The 18,901-nt window shown below is 35.1% G+C and overlaps 1 protein-coding gene across 9 annotated transcripts in view; it reads left to right on the top strand.

Annotated features, from left to right (window-relative positions):
* LOC126838674 (uncharacterized) overlaps positions 1 to 18,901 on the top strand; it is a 156,352-nt gene that overhangs the window by 87,211 nt on the left and 50,240 nt on the right. For all 9 annotated transcript variants that reach the window (XM_050573290.1, XM_050573289.1, XM_050573287.1 and 6 more), the window contains one exon: positions 18,357 to 18,447. In XM_050573290.1, coding sequence (XP_050429247.1) covers positions 18,357 to 18,447 — 91 coding nt within the window. The remainder of the gene's footprint in view (positions 1 to 18,356; positions 18,448 to 18,901) is intronic.

Below are 18,901 nucleotides of genomic sequence, written 5' to 3'. Positions count from 1 at the left end.
TATGAACCGCAGCCGCGCAACCCTCGGCGTAGTCAGTTGCATTTCAATACACAATAAACGACAGACACTCTAAACCGAAAACGACCGGTAAACTGGTAAACTTCCCTCGGTATATTATCATGACATATTCTCGTCGAGTGCTCTTTGAGCCATCAACGTTTTTTTTAATGACCGTGGCTTCCGTCCGAGACTTGGAGTGATATTATCCATCCCCCGTCGTACATCGGCGTCAAAAATCTTCGACCGGTATCATTTCGACCCATTGAGTCTACAATGGAGTCACCCTCTCGTTATCGAGATGCGTTATATATATATATATATATATGTATGGTCTGTTTTTTATCCTCGTTATTCCACGCAGTCTCGGTGAAACGAGAGAAAAATCAAAAAATTGTTTAAATCGAATTAGCTCACACGCATTGTTGGCGCGTTACAAATGGGTCCTTGCGAAGGGCGTTTTGAACTTTTCTCGGCCATAAATCGGCTACTAAAAGCGTCCTAACGGAAATTACACCCTAAGTCCAAAGAGATACGCCGCCGATTATCGTATATTTGAAGATATTTTCCACAGAAACCCGGTCATGATAAACTCATGAGGGAATCTAATAGAAATGGCCGGCCGGCCGGTTTTGTTTTGTTCTTAGTCCGATCGTTCGAACCCGATAATATTATTCCTTTGACGCACATATAAAACAATATTATCTTCATCCTGCGTCTTATTTGTTACCTATACGACGCCCTAATCGCTCGTATCCGGTCAAAAACCACAATTGAAGTATGAAAACCTTTGTTTTTGAACACATTTCACGAAACAAAATTTAGTACCTACCAGTTTAAAAATATATAAATATAGTGATATTATTTTTTTTTAAACAAACCGTTTGATTAATATTTAACTTTTCAATATTTTTTAATAAAAATATTTGTTAAGATAAAAAAAAAGTTTTTAAAATAGGTAAATAACAATTAAAACGCATAGTTTAAAAAGCTGTGTTTTTTCACTGTATAGAACTTTTAATTAATGAACACTTTGTCTATTAATTTTTTGTTTTTACCTCTAATCCTTGAAAATTTTTATTACATGCTTGAATTACATATTTTCTTAACTTAAATGTTATAAATTATAACTATTAAGTTAACATTAATTTTCTAATTATTTGTTATTGAATGAACTTATAATTAAGATATTCTACTTATATAACAATAATATGCTAAATCCATAGAAACCAATTAACTTGTAAAACTAACATGCAGAAATACATGTACTAATGTGTACATTGTCTATATTAGTAAATTATATTTTTGGTACGTTTATATCAAATATTTACAAATATGTTCAGGATTATAACACTAATAGATGTAAAAATACACAGATTTGACATGGAAAATTTTTGATTAAATTTAATAATTATTATAGTATTTAGTATTAAATATTAATTTTATAGTATCAGTGATATAATCATGAATAATGTGCGATAATATCATAATACATTTTGTGGAATACCGGAAATAATTTTTTAGTTAATTTTCATCAGTGGTAGTCAACGATGAATTGCCGTACGCTAACACACGGGCGATGGAGTCCGCTTCTTGAGTCCGCTTCCGGAGGGCTTTTCGCAGACAATAATAATTGTAACCGTATTACCCCGTGGGTGGCACCGGCCTGCTTTTGGTCACGAGACCATCATCAACACCTCACGTGATTTGAACTATTTTTTTTTTTATGCTTTTTTTAAACCTTAAGTATTTTTATTGGATAAGGAATAATTGTCTACAAGGGCTATAGCAAACGTTGCATGAACTATCCCACCTATACTGGGGTTTAATAAGTTTTTGATATGGGGACGCCGCCCCGGAGCAGCAGGCGAATATAGTGATTATCGTTTCCGTATCAGGCACATGTGACGCGCACCGTGGGAAACTCGACCGGTTGCCGTTGAAATATAAATGCAAGTGACGGTCACTTGGGCGCCATTAATGTTGCATCGCGAGTGCCCACTTTTAGGATTATCCTCCTTTGCGAGAACAGAGCAACAGACGAAGGTCTGGTCGGTTTCACGAGCGCGGGAGACGCTGTACAGGCTTAAAAGGGTTTCAGGACAGGACCCTCGAATTTTTATAATGCCGTCGCATCGTAGCGCATTTGGATAAGTAATTATTGGATAATTAATGATAAACTAAAAAAATTAATTTCGTTTGTATATTTTGATTTTTACTCGATTACATAGCTATGGGGCAAAACCAACTTACTTGTAATACTATTTACAGTGTTTACCGACATAAGTACAAACAGTAACGATTACTTACTATTTGCTAACGTTGTACACAAATTCGAGCCAGTGTTCGAAATACGTCTAATGAGAATTATCATAAAGAATAAATATCAACTGTCGTTTAAAAACTTATCTTCTATTCTACGAGTTCCACCTTGTATTGACATTCTAAAGGATGTTGTCTCGATATCTTAAGTCTAAACTACAGCTTAGTACTTAACGTGGAGCTAAAATGTTCAAATTAGATTTTATCTTTATTAATTCTATTAAAGTTTTCTTAATTCACACGATGAGCTTAGATTAGCGATTAAGAACTATTCAGTAAGTTTCAAACAACAGTAAGTTGTTAGTTATTTTTTTATACATAATATAATATACTATATTATAATATGGCCGTGCGTGCGTTTACTATTCAACGTTTGTTGGAACCGAACGTCCCACGCCGCTAAATCGTGTAAATCGATTAAAGGTTGTAAAAGTTGAATTTATTATTAATTTAATCGGACGAGTGAAATGGAGACTGTTGTCGATTCCGTGCCAGTATAAAAGTAGCCAATTGAGCCTAACCGTAAATTATAAATTGACGGTAATCGTGACTAACCGATTTGTCGTCGAATCTATTCTTATAATAACAATAATAATAATATACTTGCCTATCATTCAATTACATGGCTGGTGAAAAAGGGGGAAATCACTATGTCGGACGAGAGAAACCGCCGTCCGATTTGCCATTCGGATCACGTAAGTTTCAGGAGGATTTGCACCGCGGAAAGAGCACCACACGGCCGCTGTCCGGGCGCGGTTTCTTGAGCGAGGCGGCTTTGGCCGAGAACCCGTCATGAAATATTTAACAGACAAAAGTTGCGATTTTTGCCAGCCGAAAACAAAGTTTTTTTTTTTTTAAGAAAACACCTACTATTTCCTAATAAGTATATACGACGTAAAAATTATGAAAATCCTCGTGCCGTTGGCATCTAAATTCATACGCACACGCCACTGAAACTAAAGAACTTCGGTACATACCCTTTTGGAGGAAAAAATAAAAGTTTACTGGTAACGACAAAGTTTTCTTCACCCCGACTCTCACGAAAAAACGGCTCACGTCCGCCATTCGTTAGGCACTGTACCGAGAAATAATGCGATTTGCAAAGGCTCGATATCTTAGACAGAGATATGCGCTATGATAGATACACATCAAAGTCGTATAATATAATTTTTTTCAACGTAAAAAATAATGTACTGTCACGTTATGTTTGTTAGACTATTGTACGCGGCGTACAATAGTTACCTGGTTAAATGACTATTATGTGTTAAAGAATTGGCTCTCTTAATAACAATTTATTACGTTCATAACCATAAATTCCGCTACAGTGTTATGATTGCTCAATGTTCTATTAGACTCGAAATTCTAAACTAGCGTTTATATATTCCAAATCATAAAGTGGATTTTATTCTCTGTATAACAAAGTATCAAAGAAATTTACTTGTGAACGAAATCGCTTGGTAATTTGTGACCATTATTAACTAATATGTCCCTTCTATAGATACGACATATCCGGCTAAGACCTGTCCAGCTGCGTCCACAAATTCATCCACGTACATCTCTGCTGTACAATACTAACAAATGATAATTCGCGTTATCCTCTAATAGAATTTCGGTCATTTTCCGATTTTATTTGTACTTCACAAAATTCAATTGTTATAAGCTTTCTTTTTATTGCTTAATACACGAATAATCTGGTAAATGCACCCCAAATTCTACCAAAACGTCACACATCCATATAGTTCATACACCAAAATAATGTTTTTATTTATTACGTATGAAAAATTCAATTCTTATATATGTATTTGCCATGTTATTTAAACTCCTTCGAAAGCATATATATATTATATTTTCAAAAAGTTTGCTCGTGTATTTACAAATATATTATAAGAAACAGTCCCCTCTGAAGACATAAAATATTTTTACTTTGGTTAAGAAATATCTTTGGTTTTATAGCCAAATGAATATCAAAATAATGCCCATTAAAGTTGAATAATTGTTTTTTAATACACCGCCATTGAGTTAACCGGCTTGGAAAACGAAGACCCGGTGACGCTGTAAAAAAACACCCCAAGCGTTTTTCTTTCTGTTTTTTTTTTTTGCATTGATAATCAATTTATTTATTTCTTTAATTTCTTTCCCCTTATAGCTACTATATAAGATATTTATACTTATATAATATATATGTATATATTATTATTTTTATTTACTGCAGTCAATGAGCTGTATAATTTTTATTTCCCATATATTATAATGCATGATTCATTTTCTTACATCAATGATGCAAAAACAGTACATAGAGATAATGTAACTAGTAACTACAAATTATACTAGTAACTGAGAACGTATAATTAAATAATAGTTATTCTTAATCAATAACATTGAAATTCGGATTTTACTGAATTGTTTTTAAAAATGTTTTATTAACTACTGTATTAGTTAAAGGAGAGAGGAAACTCAAAAGCATTCAGAAGTGTATTAAAATAATCTTAACATTACTACTAGGCTCCCAGCGTAGTACTGTAAAGGGCGGTGGTAATGGTTTCGATCTACATAGAACATACATGTTGTACATAATATTATTATAATTATTCGCGTATAAAGAAAATTCTCTTACCCCTCAAATTATGTAAATCTTGTTTCTCCTAATGTATTGCTACTCGTTGGACCACATAACGCGCTTTGATGGTATTAACGGATGTCCAGTTTATATCAAAACTTTGTTCAATACACTTAGCCCATGTGATTCATGTGGGACTCTACTTTACCCATCTCTTTTAACAAGACTTTTCAGATATTTGCAAGTTCCTTGGTACAACTCTTTGAATAATTAATAAATCAAAATTATACAAATATTACATTTAAATTATAATATATTTTACTCAAAATAGTCATAAGTAACACTTGTACTGGAATTACTACTATATTTTAGTAAAATTTGTGTTGACTATATATATATATGTATGTGTGTGTGTGTGTGTAGCAGTACATAAACCGATTAGACATGCTTTTGGTTCAGACGATACTTATCATAAAATAAACGCGATATCGTAAAATATCGAGAAAAAAATTGTTGGTATATTTATGGTCGCCAGACCCACGTGGCTCATAAACGGCGTGAATAAAACATTAGACGACCATCACCCTTGCTCATATAGACACAAAAATGCAGTATAATATGAAAGCACCAATCGAATGAAGGTTTCCACAAAGTTCATGGTCCATGACAGACGACAAAAAAATGGATATTCTATTATTCCGTTAAGGAAAATCCAATAGATAATAATGTATTACTAAACAAGTAAGTACTCACAAGATATTGTGTTTATAATCTAAAAATCGACTTCTCTCTAAAATATGTGTTGTGAAGAAATTTAAATTGTCCATAAAAAAAGGTATTCTAGGTACTAGAGCACTCAAAAAAAAATATTAGTGAAACCGGCCAAAAAGTCGTGGAAAGTATCGTGTAAAAAATGATTAAGTTTTTATAAAACCGAGGGAGCAATAGTAGCGACGTAGTAGGTATAGGGAAAAAAACACAGAAATAATATCGCACACAGAAAGGGTGTTTTAACGTGAGCTTAATGAAGGCCGTGAACGATAAATCACACTCGTTGTTGGAGGAAACATAACGGAGCTGTTCCCCTTTAGGAGAATAAAATATTTTAGTCTGCTTCATCTTTTCGGCTACATGTTTAAATGCATGTTGTTTTCCTTTCTTATTATTAATATATATATTTTTTTTGTTTTCGTCGACGATACTGTATAAGGGACGCACATGTTGTACGTTTAATGGGCTTCCGCCATAATTCATATTTTCACGTTTAAAACAACCTGAAACACCACTACCCAATATGTTCTTTTTTTTTACATTAATAAATCTTTCACTTTCGTCAAAAAAAAAGTAATTGCTTTTCCTTGCGTCTCAACTATTTGCATTCTACCGCCGCTACCTATCTTTTGCCAAAGTTTCTTCCAAAAATATTGATAAGGAGCCGCCGGATAAATTCTGTTTACTGTTACCGTATCAAAAACTTTTACTAAAAATAAATATGTATATATGTAAAAATAATGCAATGGGGGAAACGTTCCAACATCCACGTAATAATAACTCATCATTAGTAACACGGTACAGTCTTTTCCAATCAAAATGCAAATGTTATTAAAAAAAACAACATTTTAAAATATAACATACTGTCATATTGTATAACGTCATTTTATTTTTATTAAACAACGATTTAAAAAATTCAATTTCTAATCGCTATATCAAGACTTTAAATATGTTATATCACCAATTTTTACAAGTTTATTTAGCCGATTTTTTGTTAATATATTAGAAAATCAAAACCAAATACGCCTTGTAGAAAGCCTACCTCTTTCTAAAATATAATTTATTAATTTTAAATAGGACTATTTCACGAGACGTGAGAGTATTTCCCATACAATTATTTTTTACCTTCAAAACGGCTATAATTTATGTAAAATTATGCCTTTAGGTTAATATAATTTAATCTGAATTTTAGTTAACATGATCGAAATTTATTGGAATAATTTTTTATTAAATATTTCACATCTTAATAAATCGTCACAAGCAGAGTCCTAATTGGCAGTTAACTGTTAATGTTTATAAATACAGGAACAATGAAATTGCAGTTCGTAGTAATATGAGCGCAAAAACATAACTTTCAATCATTTTTCAAGTATACGCGTAGATTCTCCAGTGACCGTATTTCATGTAATATGTTATGTTTTATACGTATTATGTTTAGTACATTTTTTGTGTTTTTTTTTCGGCCAAACCCAAATTCCCTGGAGAACGCCGTCTTGTGAAAAAAGTGAAAAGAATGTGGCGTTTGTATTTTTATTTACCAAAAACTGCACGCCGCCACGCTTAAAGGGGATCCGCTGATTGATGCAGCGCGCACAATGTGCCATTTAGCAAGCCACGGCCTTTGAATGAGGTGCAATTTGCTACATCTTGTTAAGCACTTAGCCGCCCCCTCCACCACCGTCGTTATTATCGCGCCACGTCGCCGTCGAGAGGATCCCGCGGGGCCCAAACGGTACTTTACCGCGGAATACAAAAGTCAAATTTGCCAAAGCCGCCGCGTCCCCACCTTGAGGTGAAACGACAACAGGCGGTACAAATAAACCTTTTGAGACAAAAACAACGTGCGTACAACACATATATCACGATTAGACACGACTCTGTGTGCGTGTATGACTGTATGTTGGGTGTTTGGCACTAAAAAAAGGTTAAGGCCATTATATCTGTCTCGATTCCATTACACGTGCAAAATATTACACGACGTGAAACGGTTCTCTTTTCCTTGTTCTTTATTATTATTTTTTGTTTTTAACCATTAGACCAACTTTTTCCATCGCAAATAGTATCGTTCAACGGCAAACGTATATTTCATCACGATAGAACGGCGGGAATTTCTTAAAGTTTTCAACGATTAAATATTGTTCTCAATGGATACGGTGAAAGAAACCAGTAAAATAACAGTTGCAATAAAACCTTGAAGACGTATAATATATTATAAGACATTATTATTTTAATATATAATAATAATATTACAGTGTAACGTAATGTTATCTAAAAAGCATGTGTGTGCGCTTTAGTAAAAATGTTGTAATGCCCACTAACACGAGCTCGATGTATTTTTGCTCAGAGAGAGAAAAATCTGTTATCTCTTCCTTCCTCCGTACCGTATCAAGTTTCTTAAAACATTTGCAAAATATTTGTCAAAAATATAGTTGTATGCTAAGAGGGAGACAATAATACGTCCAGAGTTGAGTCACCGTTTTCATATTATATACATAGACTGTTTAAGAGGTCTAACCTCTGGCTGTTGATCCATGTTAATGACTGCAAAGCCCTCGGCACCCGACCATAATTACATTATAAAGTCATTATTTGATACTCCTCTCATTCCCTTCTAAACACGATATCGTGATTCGGACAATTCAACTCTCTCGGTCTGCTCGCATTGTTTAATTAGCAAGTCTGTACACAGGTGGTACTACAATCACTGCAAACATAATGCAGTCTCGAGTGTTAGATCTTATATTACTAAAACAGTGTTTTTTCTAAATTTAGTTTAGTTAATTATTAAAGTTCTTTTTAGTAATAATACTAAAAGATATAAAAAAAACAACAAAATTCCGCGATAACACGACTAAACAATAAAATACATTCATACGACCAAATTAAAATATTTGGTTGTTGATAATTATTTCCTCATGGTTTCGTGCAAAAATCAAATATTTCATGTACATAGTATACATTGTTACAATAAAAAATGTGTAAGGAGTACGACTACAAACGGGTATAATATGTAGAGCTCGAGACATGAGGTAAAGATGTCAAGTGTCGCCTGGGGAACACATGTGTACACACGTCCTAAAGCGGATAAACGTCTCGGATCGCCTTACACTCCCTCGATTTTGCCTGAGGGTCTAAACACGTCAACAATGCCAATTCGCCTTACAATCAACTTCTATTATTTTCTTGGGCCATTCACTAGTAGACATCTCGGAGATTTCTATCACTTAAATAAAAAGACCGTGAAAATGAAATGAAAGATAAAAAACATATTTCTAACAGGAAAATGTACTATTAGTGGACGTCATTGTTGATCAATTTTCGCACAAACCCTTGAGCCGTCAATGTTTTAAACTTTATTTTTCCTTTTATTAATAAATCGGTATTTTCAAGATAAAAATATGACGTGCGCTCTTATAGTCATTTGGACAGTAATTATTTTAAAACATTCGTGCGTAAAATTTTACCCTCTAGTGGTTTTTCAAGTTAATAACGGCGGCATACAATAAACAGATTGTTTTTTGTACTTCATTTTGAGAGGTCTGAACGGTGCGTTAATTAATTGAAGAAAAAAGTTAATTTTGTTTTTAATCCAAAGAAAAAAAAAAGGAGATCTAAATTCATACGGAAGAACGAGATTTTTCCTGATTTACAATACTTAATCCAGTAATAACGAAAACTTTAAGCACAAATCAGAACGATATACTAAAAAAAAATGTGCAAGCAATACCATTTTTAAAATACATATAATATAGAGGAGACCAACATAAAGCTTGATTGTTATACTTTTTTTTATAGAAGAATTGTATAAATTAAGTCTAACTAAAATAACAATAGTTTTATGTGTTAATCGAAGTATAAAAATGTTTACAAATTTCAGTACAAAACTCATCAAATACAGTCGTTCTTTGTCATCGGTTATGTTGTATTTTTACAAGGTTACGATAACATAGTGAAGAACAATTTTTGCAAAACAAATGTTTATCGCTAGCACTTTTCAGTTTTCACAAAAAAAAAATCTTTCTTTTGACTTCTGGTAAAACATTAAATTGCAAAGGAAGGGCATATTTTAAAACGTACACATTTATAGTTATATGAGTGTATTACCGAATCAACAGTTTTGCGCCAAGCCTGCTATTCGAACGATATTTGCCATCTTGAGTCGGAAATCGTTAATTAATCGGTATTGTGTACAGAGGCGTCAGTGCAAAACTTAGAGTATCATTTCAGGCATAAGATGGCAATTAGCCGGTTTAATCGTTGAACACAAACTATCGAATCACACGGCCGGCTTGAGATCGGTTTCCCAACATAGTCCGCTGTACACCCTGCTTGCTTACCAGCTCTCTTGTTTTATCTCCCTACATCCGTTCACTATTACCCTCTGGGGTTTTCACATACATAAACACACATACGCGCTCTCTCACACACAATTACCGAAAGATTTAACTTACTGTTCGTTACTATATAACCATCACGATAACTGATCTGAGGCTTTAGCTTAATACTACACTATTATTTACCAAACCATAGTTAACCATACCAAAATAGTTAACGATTTGATTTAACCACAATAGCTTTCTGCGGTAAAACTTATCAGTTATAATATTTGCAACGCGTACTATCATTCTATAATACCTATATTTAGTTTTGTCAATTAATTATATTTTGAGTTGAACCGTTGAAAAAAACTTTTATCTCAACTTTTTAATATTTACACTTTTAACAAATATGTTTAAAATCATCGATATTTTGTAAATTGTGGACTTGCTGACAATGAGTAATAATAATTCTAACGATTGGATGTCGTTTTAATGAATTATAATATACTATTATACTCTAATATGAGTGAGGCATCACGAGTGTCACTTTTACGAAGAGCTTGATTGAAAAACCATAAATTTTTTGGCAGCTCTGGTGTATTCAGTTGTAGTATGCCTACTCAACGTTATCGCACACTTCAGAAGGGTTGACCGCATCCGATTTTAATTGAAGTGGGTATATTCCGGATGAAAAGAGACCATCACCACCACCTCCACTACAACTCGACTGCTGTTGACGTCGTCTTTCGATCAGCAGTAACGTGACAATTCTCAGACTGCAGGTACCCAGAACACTAGAGTAACAGCGACCCATCTCATTATGGCGGTGGCGACGATGACATTAGCGACGGCAATTACTGTGTAGGTACAGTATAGAGCACCTGTCACTGCGGTCTTATTCAACGTGCTGGCGGTGCCGTTGTTGGTCAGTCTCTCGATCGGTCCAACTCCGGAGGCATTATCGTTCCCCGAACAATCATATTCCGGTGGTCGGAACGGGAAGAGGACACGACAACGGTGGAAACAAATAAGGGCCGAATCGATAAGAGATCGGCGACTTCAATCCTCTGGGGAAACCGACCCCGCACGCGCTTTGTCTTAAAGAGGTTTGCCGAACTCGAAGCTGCCGCCAGTGGGATTACTCCGGGACGTGTGGTCTCCCTCTTACCCGTTTCGACCAATTATCCCCTCTAGACGTGAATGGGGTCGAGTCCGGACAATCGTCGCTTTTGAATTATTTACCACGCGTACATGGCCCAAACGAGCAGCACACAAAACCGTATTACTACTATTAGTATTATTATTGTAATCCGCTGATGACCTGGCATATAATTTAGCACACAGCTCAAAAGAATTCATTGTATTATGCCGGGATCTTGTCGTACCCATTTACGTCCAAAAAAATGATATCGATAAACACTATAAGATGTACATAATATTATTATTAAAATATATAGTACGTTCGGATACACACAAATCGGTGAAAACCTCGTTATAAAAGTGTCATAGCTGATTTGAAAGATTATCAACGTTTAATTATTTCTACAGTATCGTCTCTTGTATCTCATAATATCTTATACAACGCTTAGAGACCTTGATTTATTGTCTACGCTTCTGAGTTATAACGAACTCGTTGGTTATTGAACATAGTCGCTACCGATATGAGAAAACAACTTTTGACGTGACCTACGATCTCGTTCTGGTATTACGTTTTCCCGTGTAAACCTAATTCAAAAACACAATAGCTTTTCCGTGTGGATGATCGTTTGAAAACGGTGCATGGCTTTACTTGTTTTCGGAAAATTGTTTCCACTTGTACGCCGGAACTGCTAGGTATCGGCTGAAGGAAAGGGGTGAGGAAGCGACGTCGAGAACCGTAACCGGAAACATATTAAAGGTAATGGTCTCGAAATTATTATTGAATGAAATCCGGCACATAAAAATGTCGGAGAGTCTTTCGCTATTTATTGCGCTCCGATGGTTCCGTGTCGTATTTATCCGACGAGAATCCAATAACTCGCCCTGTTTTTTTTCTTCCCCTTTCCCCATGAAGATATTTTCGCGTTATTGCCTATAATTGAATAATTTGTACACTCGTGTTGACCGTTTTATTTATATAAATATAAATTACAAGTAAAAATTATTGTTCAGTTCACCCCTCTTTTTCTCTCTGGCAACAGTTCCAAACAGACAAAAAAAAACGCCCAGACCAGCTGTCTATTATAATATGTATATCTTATAATAATGTACACAACAAATGTATGCTATCGCAAAATATGTATAGCAATAATTTAGTATACACGTCCTGTATGTTTATGCATGCAAAACGAACGTCCAGATGACCGGATATGTCCCGGTATCGGAAACGGACGGTCGCAGATATTTACATAATAATAATATACACACACGGGAACTTCTTAATATTATGTAGTCGCATTGGGAATGCGGGCAAAATACAGTTTCGCAGTGCGTTGTCCGTCCGAATCACCACATAAAGGAACGCCGTTCTAAATCAGATTATATTCGCGTGAGGGTTATTCCTGGACAACGTTGGTTTCCGGTTTTTTCCTTCCGAAATTTCGATACAAACACAATCCGTTTGTGTAAGTGCGCTGGAGCCAAAAAAAAAAAAAAACTCCAAAGAATAAGTAAAACCGGCGCTATAGGGTAAAAGTTTTATAGCCCCGTTTGTCGGAACCAGACCGAATGGACGAGGGTTATACAAAAAAAAAGTGCAGATATCAGATTTAATAGCTTACTGGTCATAAATGCCATACATAGAACAACGTTTTCACGCGTTTTATTATTTAACTGTTATATTCATTGTATATGTGTAATAATATACATTGTTCGACACAAACAATAATGACGTATTAGCGTAGACGTTTTATAGCGTTTTTATACATTGTACACGAGGGATTGGTGTAGTAACAAGTTTTTTTTAGTAGAAAAAAAAGTGCAAAAACGTAAGAAGGCGACGTGCAAAGCGGATCGCGACAGAAAAATGCGATACCGCCTAATCTTATATTCCAATTACTTTTTTAAAGAAATACAGAACTAAGCTATAAAATCGTCTTATATCTGACAGAGCTGTGACCATTTTGTCTAGATTGCTTAGCTCAAGATTTCTATTGCAGCATACAGCTGCGAAAAATATGCTAGACCTTCAACTATTTTTGTACATAAAAAAATAGGCTCTACTATATACCTACGAGAAAACACTTACATCTTGAACACGATAACGACACAGTACGTATAGTGTCATAATAAAATAGTAGTTTCTGTTTCGAGTTGTTTCTGTATACTATTTTGTAGATCCTGTATATACATACATTTATATATTTATGGATCTCCGAATGGCAAAAAATAAAATTGTAAGTGAATATACACAGTTTCACTACAGTGAAAGCATATATTTGCATGAAAACAACACCTTTAAGGTTCAAAAGTTGTTACAAAGAGTTGTACAAAGACGTTCAATATAATTAATTTCTGTACTGCTTTCAAACAGTATGCACAGCTTTATAAACTAATGTTCGGTTCAATAATTATAAGTGTTTGCTTATTGAATGTATTTTTTAACTATTATCTATGTAACTATTATAGTTTTAATTATTCGACGTTTTGATGAAATGAAACTGATAAGATGTATATGATTTGATAGCGGTACCAGTCTTTAGCCGACACCGCTATGTGTAGAAACAATACAGTGTCTATTTTTTTTTTTTTACTTTAATTACACTAATACTGTCCGTATCGAGTTAACAAGAATACACAAGTCAAATAGAGAATGGAAAAAAATCCATAATGCGGTATGTTTGTTTTAGGGCTTAATTTATTCGTGGGTGGGACAGTTTGCAATGTTTGTTTAGTTGGACGTTGGTAATTATATACAGTCTTCGTGGTATCAATAACACATTATGTATAAAAAAAATAATAACACTAATTGAGAATCTATAATGTATTAAACGAAAAAATATAGAAGATAATAGACAAACATAACACGGACATGGCACAGTGGTTATTATAGTTTATAAGGTAAAATACGACGAGACTCGGTATGTTGCTTTATTTATTCTTAAAAGTGTCCGGTCAATCTTAATAATTTCATAAATATTTGTACAACTATGTCTGCATCGATTAGTAAAGCATGTATACACATCAATACATAGCTAATGGTAAATGGATTTCCTGACCGTATCATATTTTGATACAAAAGGAGTACTTTTAACACCATTTCAGTACGAGTTGTCAAGGGTGTAGGTTTAAACATCATAAAAATTCCAAAAGTAACTCGACGGTGCTATATTTTATTTGAGGGACTGTAAATTCTCGGTTGATAAATGACAAAATTTCATATTTGGCAGTAAATACAGGAGGATGACTTTAAAAACAAAGTATTACATACAAGACGTTTTGACCGAGGGTGAAATCTTGTATAAAAGCGCACGTCTTTTTGGAATGCCGACGGTTATAATACTTGATGTAGCATTTGGCATTGTTCTGTACAACCCTTTCGCTATGCGTCCATTCCATCCGGTAGTGTTTCTTCCATACAAACGCCGCCACTGCTACCCTTGGCCGTTTTTCGCGTGTACTGAACCGTGTGTCGGCCGCCCGGATCTCTGGATACCCTCATACAGGCGCCCTGTCGACAACAAACGGGTATTAAATAGCAGCAATATTGTATTATGTCGCGTTAAATCTGTTCCCGGTTGAAATCAAACGTCGCCAGTGTCTCCCACAGACAAAGTCGCATTTACGCGCATACTGCCCAGACTGTAACCTGTGGACTCGCAAAAAAAAACAAAATAAAACCGTTTTCCACACGCACCTTAAATTGAGCATAGGAATCTACAGTCCTACCCAGAGAATGCGGCTATAGCGACAGGAACAAATGCAATAACATCAACGACGACAACAATGAAAAAATAGAAAAAAGCGTCGACGTCGTTCCTAGTATATTTATCGGATCTTTCGATCAAAATTATAAACCACGGAGGGGAGTTAATTAGTTTAAGTTTGACTCGAGACGTTGTTTAAATCGAAATTAAAACAGAACCGGATGTGTAAGACGAGCGAGCGACGTTGGCTGTTTTAATATTGGACTGAGGGGCGGGGGGAAAGTAGAAGGAGCTTTTGAAAACCGCAGCTAAAAATTCGCCCCGGGCCCGAGTTCGCCTTAAACTTTCGACTCGTCACCGCAAGCTCGGGTTGATGGCTCTCGTAATTATATTAGCCGTCGTACTTGCGCGCCAACTCTAAAATCCTCACGTCCTCGCCGTTCGCCTTTGCTAGAGCCCCAACGCTCGAAATATATCTTCAAAGCGCTTTTCAGAACGATTATACAAGCCACATTCCCTGTCGTCTAATTCGTTCGTGTACCGCGAGCGAAACGAGTTATTAAGTATCTCGTCGTTTAACCGTGTTGCAAAACGGGCCGGATGCTTTAGTAATAATATTTTTACCATTTCCGAAACACGTTAAAAATATAATATTTATTATAAGATGATATTATACTCGGTCGGGTGTTTATATTCACTCTCTTTAACGAAGTGTATTTGGTTAGAACAGCAGCTATTTCATTGTTTATTTTTTTTTTTTTTTAATACTTACATGATAATGTGTCAGTCGTTTTTTTTTTCTTGATTATGTGGAAATAAAACATTTTTTCCCACGACGGCCGAAGGAAAAGTTAACGTTATGCAAACAAAAATGTATTTTTTTTAATTCCCCGTTGGACCCGTCATAGCCCCAGTTTTGCCGTGTCGGAGGGGCATTTTCACGGTGAATAACAATGACCCGAGCACGGCCATTCAATTACCACCGGCATTAAAACAGTTTAGATAGCAGATTTCTGTGCATTTAATTGTTTTCTTTTTTTTTTAACTGATACCGGTGTCAAAATCATCATTGGGGAGAAAAAAAACCCCGTCCATCGCGATCTTGATAACCTCAATTAATGAATTATTAATGAAGGGGATCCAATAGAATCTCTTTTTTTCTTCTGGATTCATTTTTTGTTTTGCTCATTTATTTACCGACATTGGCCGGATGCTAATGATGAAAAAGTTTTAAATAATTTAAATTTACAAGCTTGCTGTATTGACATTTCGTTGTATACATTTCAATTCCCTTCTTTTTTTAACGTCTCACAATATGCACAGTAACAATAATAATAAACTTTTTTATTGCTTTTATCAAAACCGTCCTAATTATAATATCTTATAGTAATAACCATCAAAATATAATAAAAATCTAAAAAATACAGAGGATTTTCTATTGTGCGTAGCCAAAATACAATTGAAACTTTGTATCATAAATATATTTACACAAGTGTAATAATATTATTGTCCAAATATTTATTTTTAAATGTTTTACTCTAGGTTCTAAAGTACTATAGTTATACCACACATTTTATAATATTCAGAATAATTTATAACTTTTCTATAATAATAAAGTTCAATTTAAGTAAAGATTAATCTATCTAACAAAGCCAGCTGATTAAAATGCCAGAATATAATTTAGAAATAAATTTAATTTGACTGTGGATGATGTTTTTTTGTTAGTGATTTTCTGAGCATTAAGCCATTTCAAATCTTCGAAGAATGTCCAATCGAAGCAAAGACAATATTTTCCATTAGTGAGATTCGCTAGGGTAAAGAAAACGGTGGCTTTTGTTTGAATGCGAAATCGTTTAAGTTCGACGCTTTTTCTCATTTTCGGTCTGGCCTTTAATGAACGACATATACACACGCACATAAAAGACTGCCTCCGCCCCCGGATATCGCCGAGAGAAAAAGACAGACCGGGGTGGGTGTGTTAATTTCGGAGAAAGCAGTCATCGTCGTCGGTGGCGGCAAAAACTATTTAAAACAGACGAGGGAATGTGATTGGGGTGTACGGAGAAAGATTCGTGCCTGGAGAAGGGGTGGTTAAAAGGGGTAATACCGCACAAAAGCGGAAGTCGGTTTCCCACTACGTATGTGTGCGTATGTATTTCTTATATACACAATACTTCGGCTTCGATTTGTCTACAGGCTCCACGAATAATATATAGTTACATCGGGACACAGGAACCAGACGCGTTTGTTAAGAACTGTTCTGCGTAGTACACTGCAGTGTAAAAAATATAAATCAAACCCAATACTAGTGAAAGCCATTATACCGGGAAATCTATTTTGCCGATTCATATCATTTAATTTTACGCTTACAACATTGCGGTACCATGTTTCTTTTACCGATTAAATCAGAATTTTGCCTAATTGACACATTTTCCAAGTGGAATATTGCATTTAACTACAAGTAGTAGCGTTTATTATTGAACTTCCGTGTCAGGTAACCGAAACGTGTATAAACATTTCCTGTGGTGGAACATAACGGATATTACGTGGTTCATAAATTTTGGGTGTCGTATTGCACTCGATCGTGTGATTTCATTAGGTTTCCTTCGATGTATACGCTCGAGCAACCCTATAGTATGTACACCATACACTTCTCGCGGCATGAAAGCTCTATCGCAATATCGGCAACTCGTGGTTATAAGCAATTATATTGTTATGATAGTACTTAAACTGTGTACGAGTTTATGCTATTCGAGTCGGCGATACGCACGGAACTAAAACAGCAGAATATTATTATTATATTTTGTCTCTGACCTCGGGCAAGGTACAACTGGTAGTAATATATTTTGCTGTTTAAACAAATTGTATCCCCGCATTCAAATCTTGCGCATACTTGCGCAATTTATTGTGTTTTACCAATATTGGTTACAAATGACGGAGCGGAGTGTTCGTTATAGCTTTGAACCAGACACTCGATTTGTGTGAATGTATAAGGTTTGCGTTGTATACTTTGTAACGACTTTATCCCAAATGTTTTAAAATAAAAAAAATGCTCAGCAAATCATCCGGTCCGCACAAGTACATCGTTGTTGAGCTCAAGTCCATCTATGCGTTTGGAATGCTTAAATTTGGGGTGGCGGCACGCGTGCCCTTAAACATATATCACCGGCCAATATCTTCAACATCTGCTTGGACACTGCCGGACACACATTTATCTTGCTTCTTTTTTTCTTCGCTCCTTACGTGCCCAAAGACTATTTTATTCAATTGGTCGGGTTATAGGAAATTACGACATTCGCCCTTATCGGAAGAGCGAGGGAGCAAAAAGCAACCGAAAAAAACCTATTCACGTATATATACCGAAGACATCTGCCTGACAAAATATACGACAAAAGGGTCCGCATGACCGGAATATGTTATTGGCCGCATACACGGGGGATAGGAATGAAGTTGATAGGACAAATTATATTTTTACATACAATATATTATAATATCTATAAAGATGATTTGTTAACAATTTGTTTTCCCCGTTTTGTTGTTTTACAGAAATATTTAGAACCGTCGCCTTGGTTACAGACTAATTCTCCATTCAAGGCGTCCCAGCAAAAACTCGCCACTGACACTGCCGGTCCAGAAGGTAAGTCGCATAGAACCGTTACCTTTAAATGTGATTATGTGTTAATTTTCTTACGCCCTCTGCGTGAAGACGGTGCGCTCATAATCTCGTTACAGTTCGGATAACGGTTGAACGAATTTGAGTATACTTTCCCTCTTTCACTCTCGCAACTTTTTAATAACGGCACCTCGGTACAATCATTATTATTATTATCAGCCGAAAAAAAATATAATTTCAAACATCAGGTGAAAAAGCACGAACTTTTTAAGAAAACACCAGGCGGTCTCTAACAAGCAATTTCGAATTTATTCCCTCGTTATTTTCACCGTCTATTTTTTAACGTTTTACAAAAGCAATTATTATTATTCATTTCTTTTTTTCGTTTTTATCTCCAGTTTTTTTTATTATTTGGGTTTGAAACAATAACAACAATTACATTGGCTTAAAGCGAAAAAGAAACAAGCTGTAATCGTAA

Source organism: Adelges cooleyi, unplaced genomic scaffold, assembly GCF_023614345.1.
Source record: "Adelges cooleyi isolate 19-005CV unplaced genomic scaffold, UGA_ACOO_1.1 ACOO_flye_CR_arks_rails_tigmint_CR_PRNA_30, whole genome shotgun sequence".
Lineage (NCBI taxonomy): Eukaryota > Metazoa > Arthropoda > Insecta > Hemiptera > Adelgidae > Adelges > Adelges cooleyi.
Note: the sequence above shows the minus strand (reverse complement) of the source record. Positions and strands in the feature narration are given on the sequence as shown.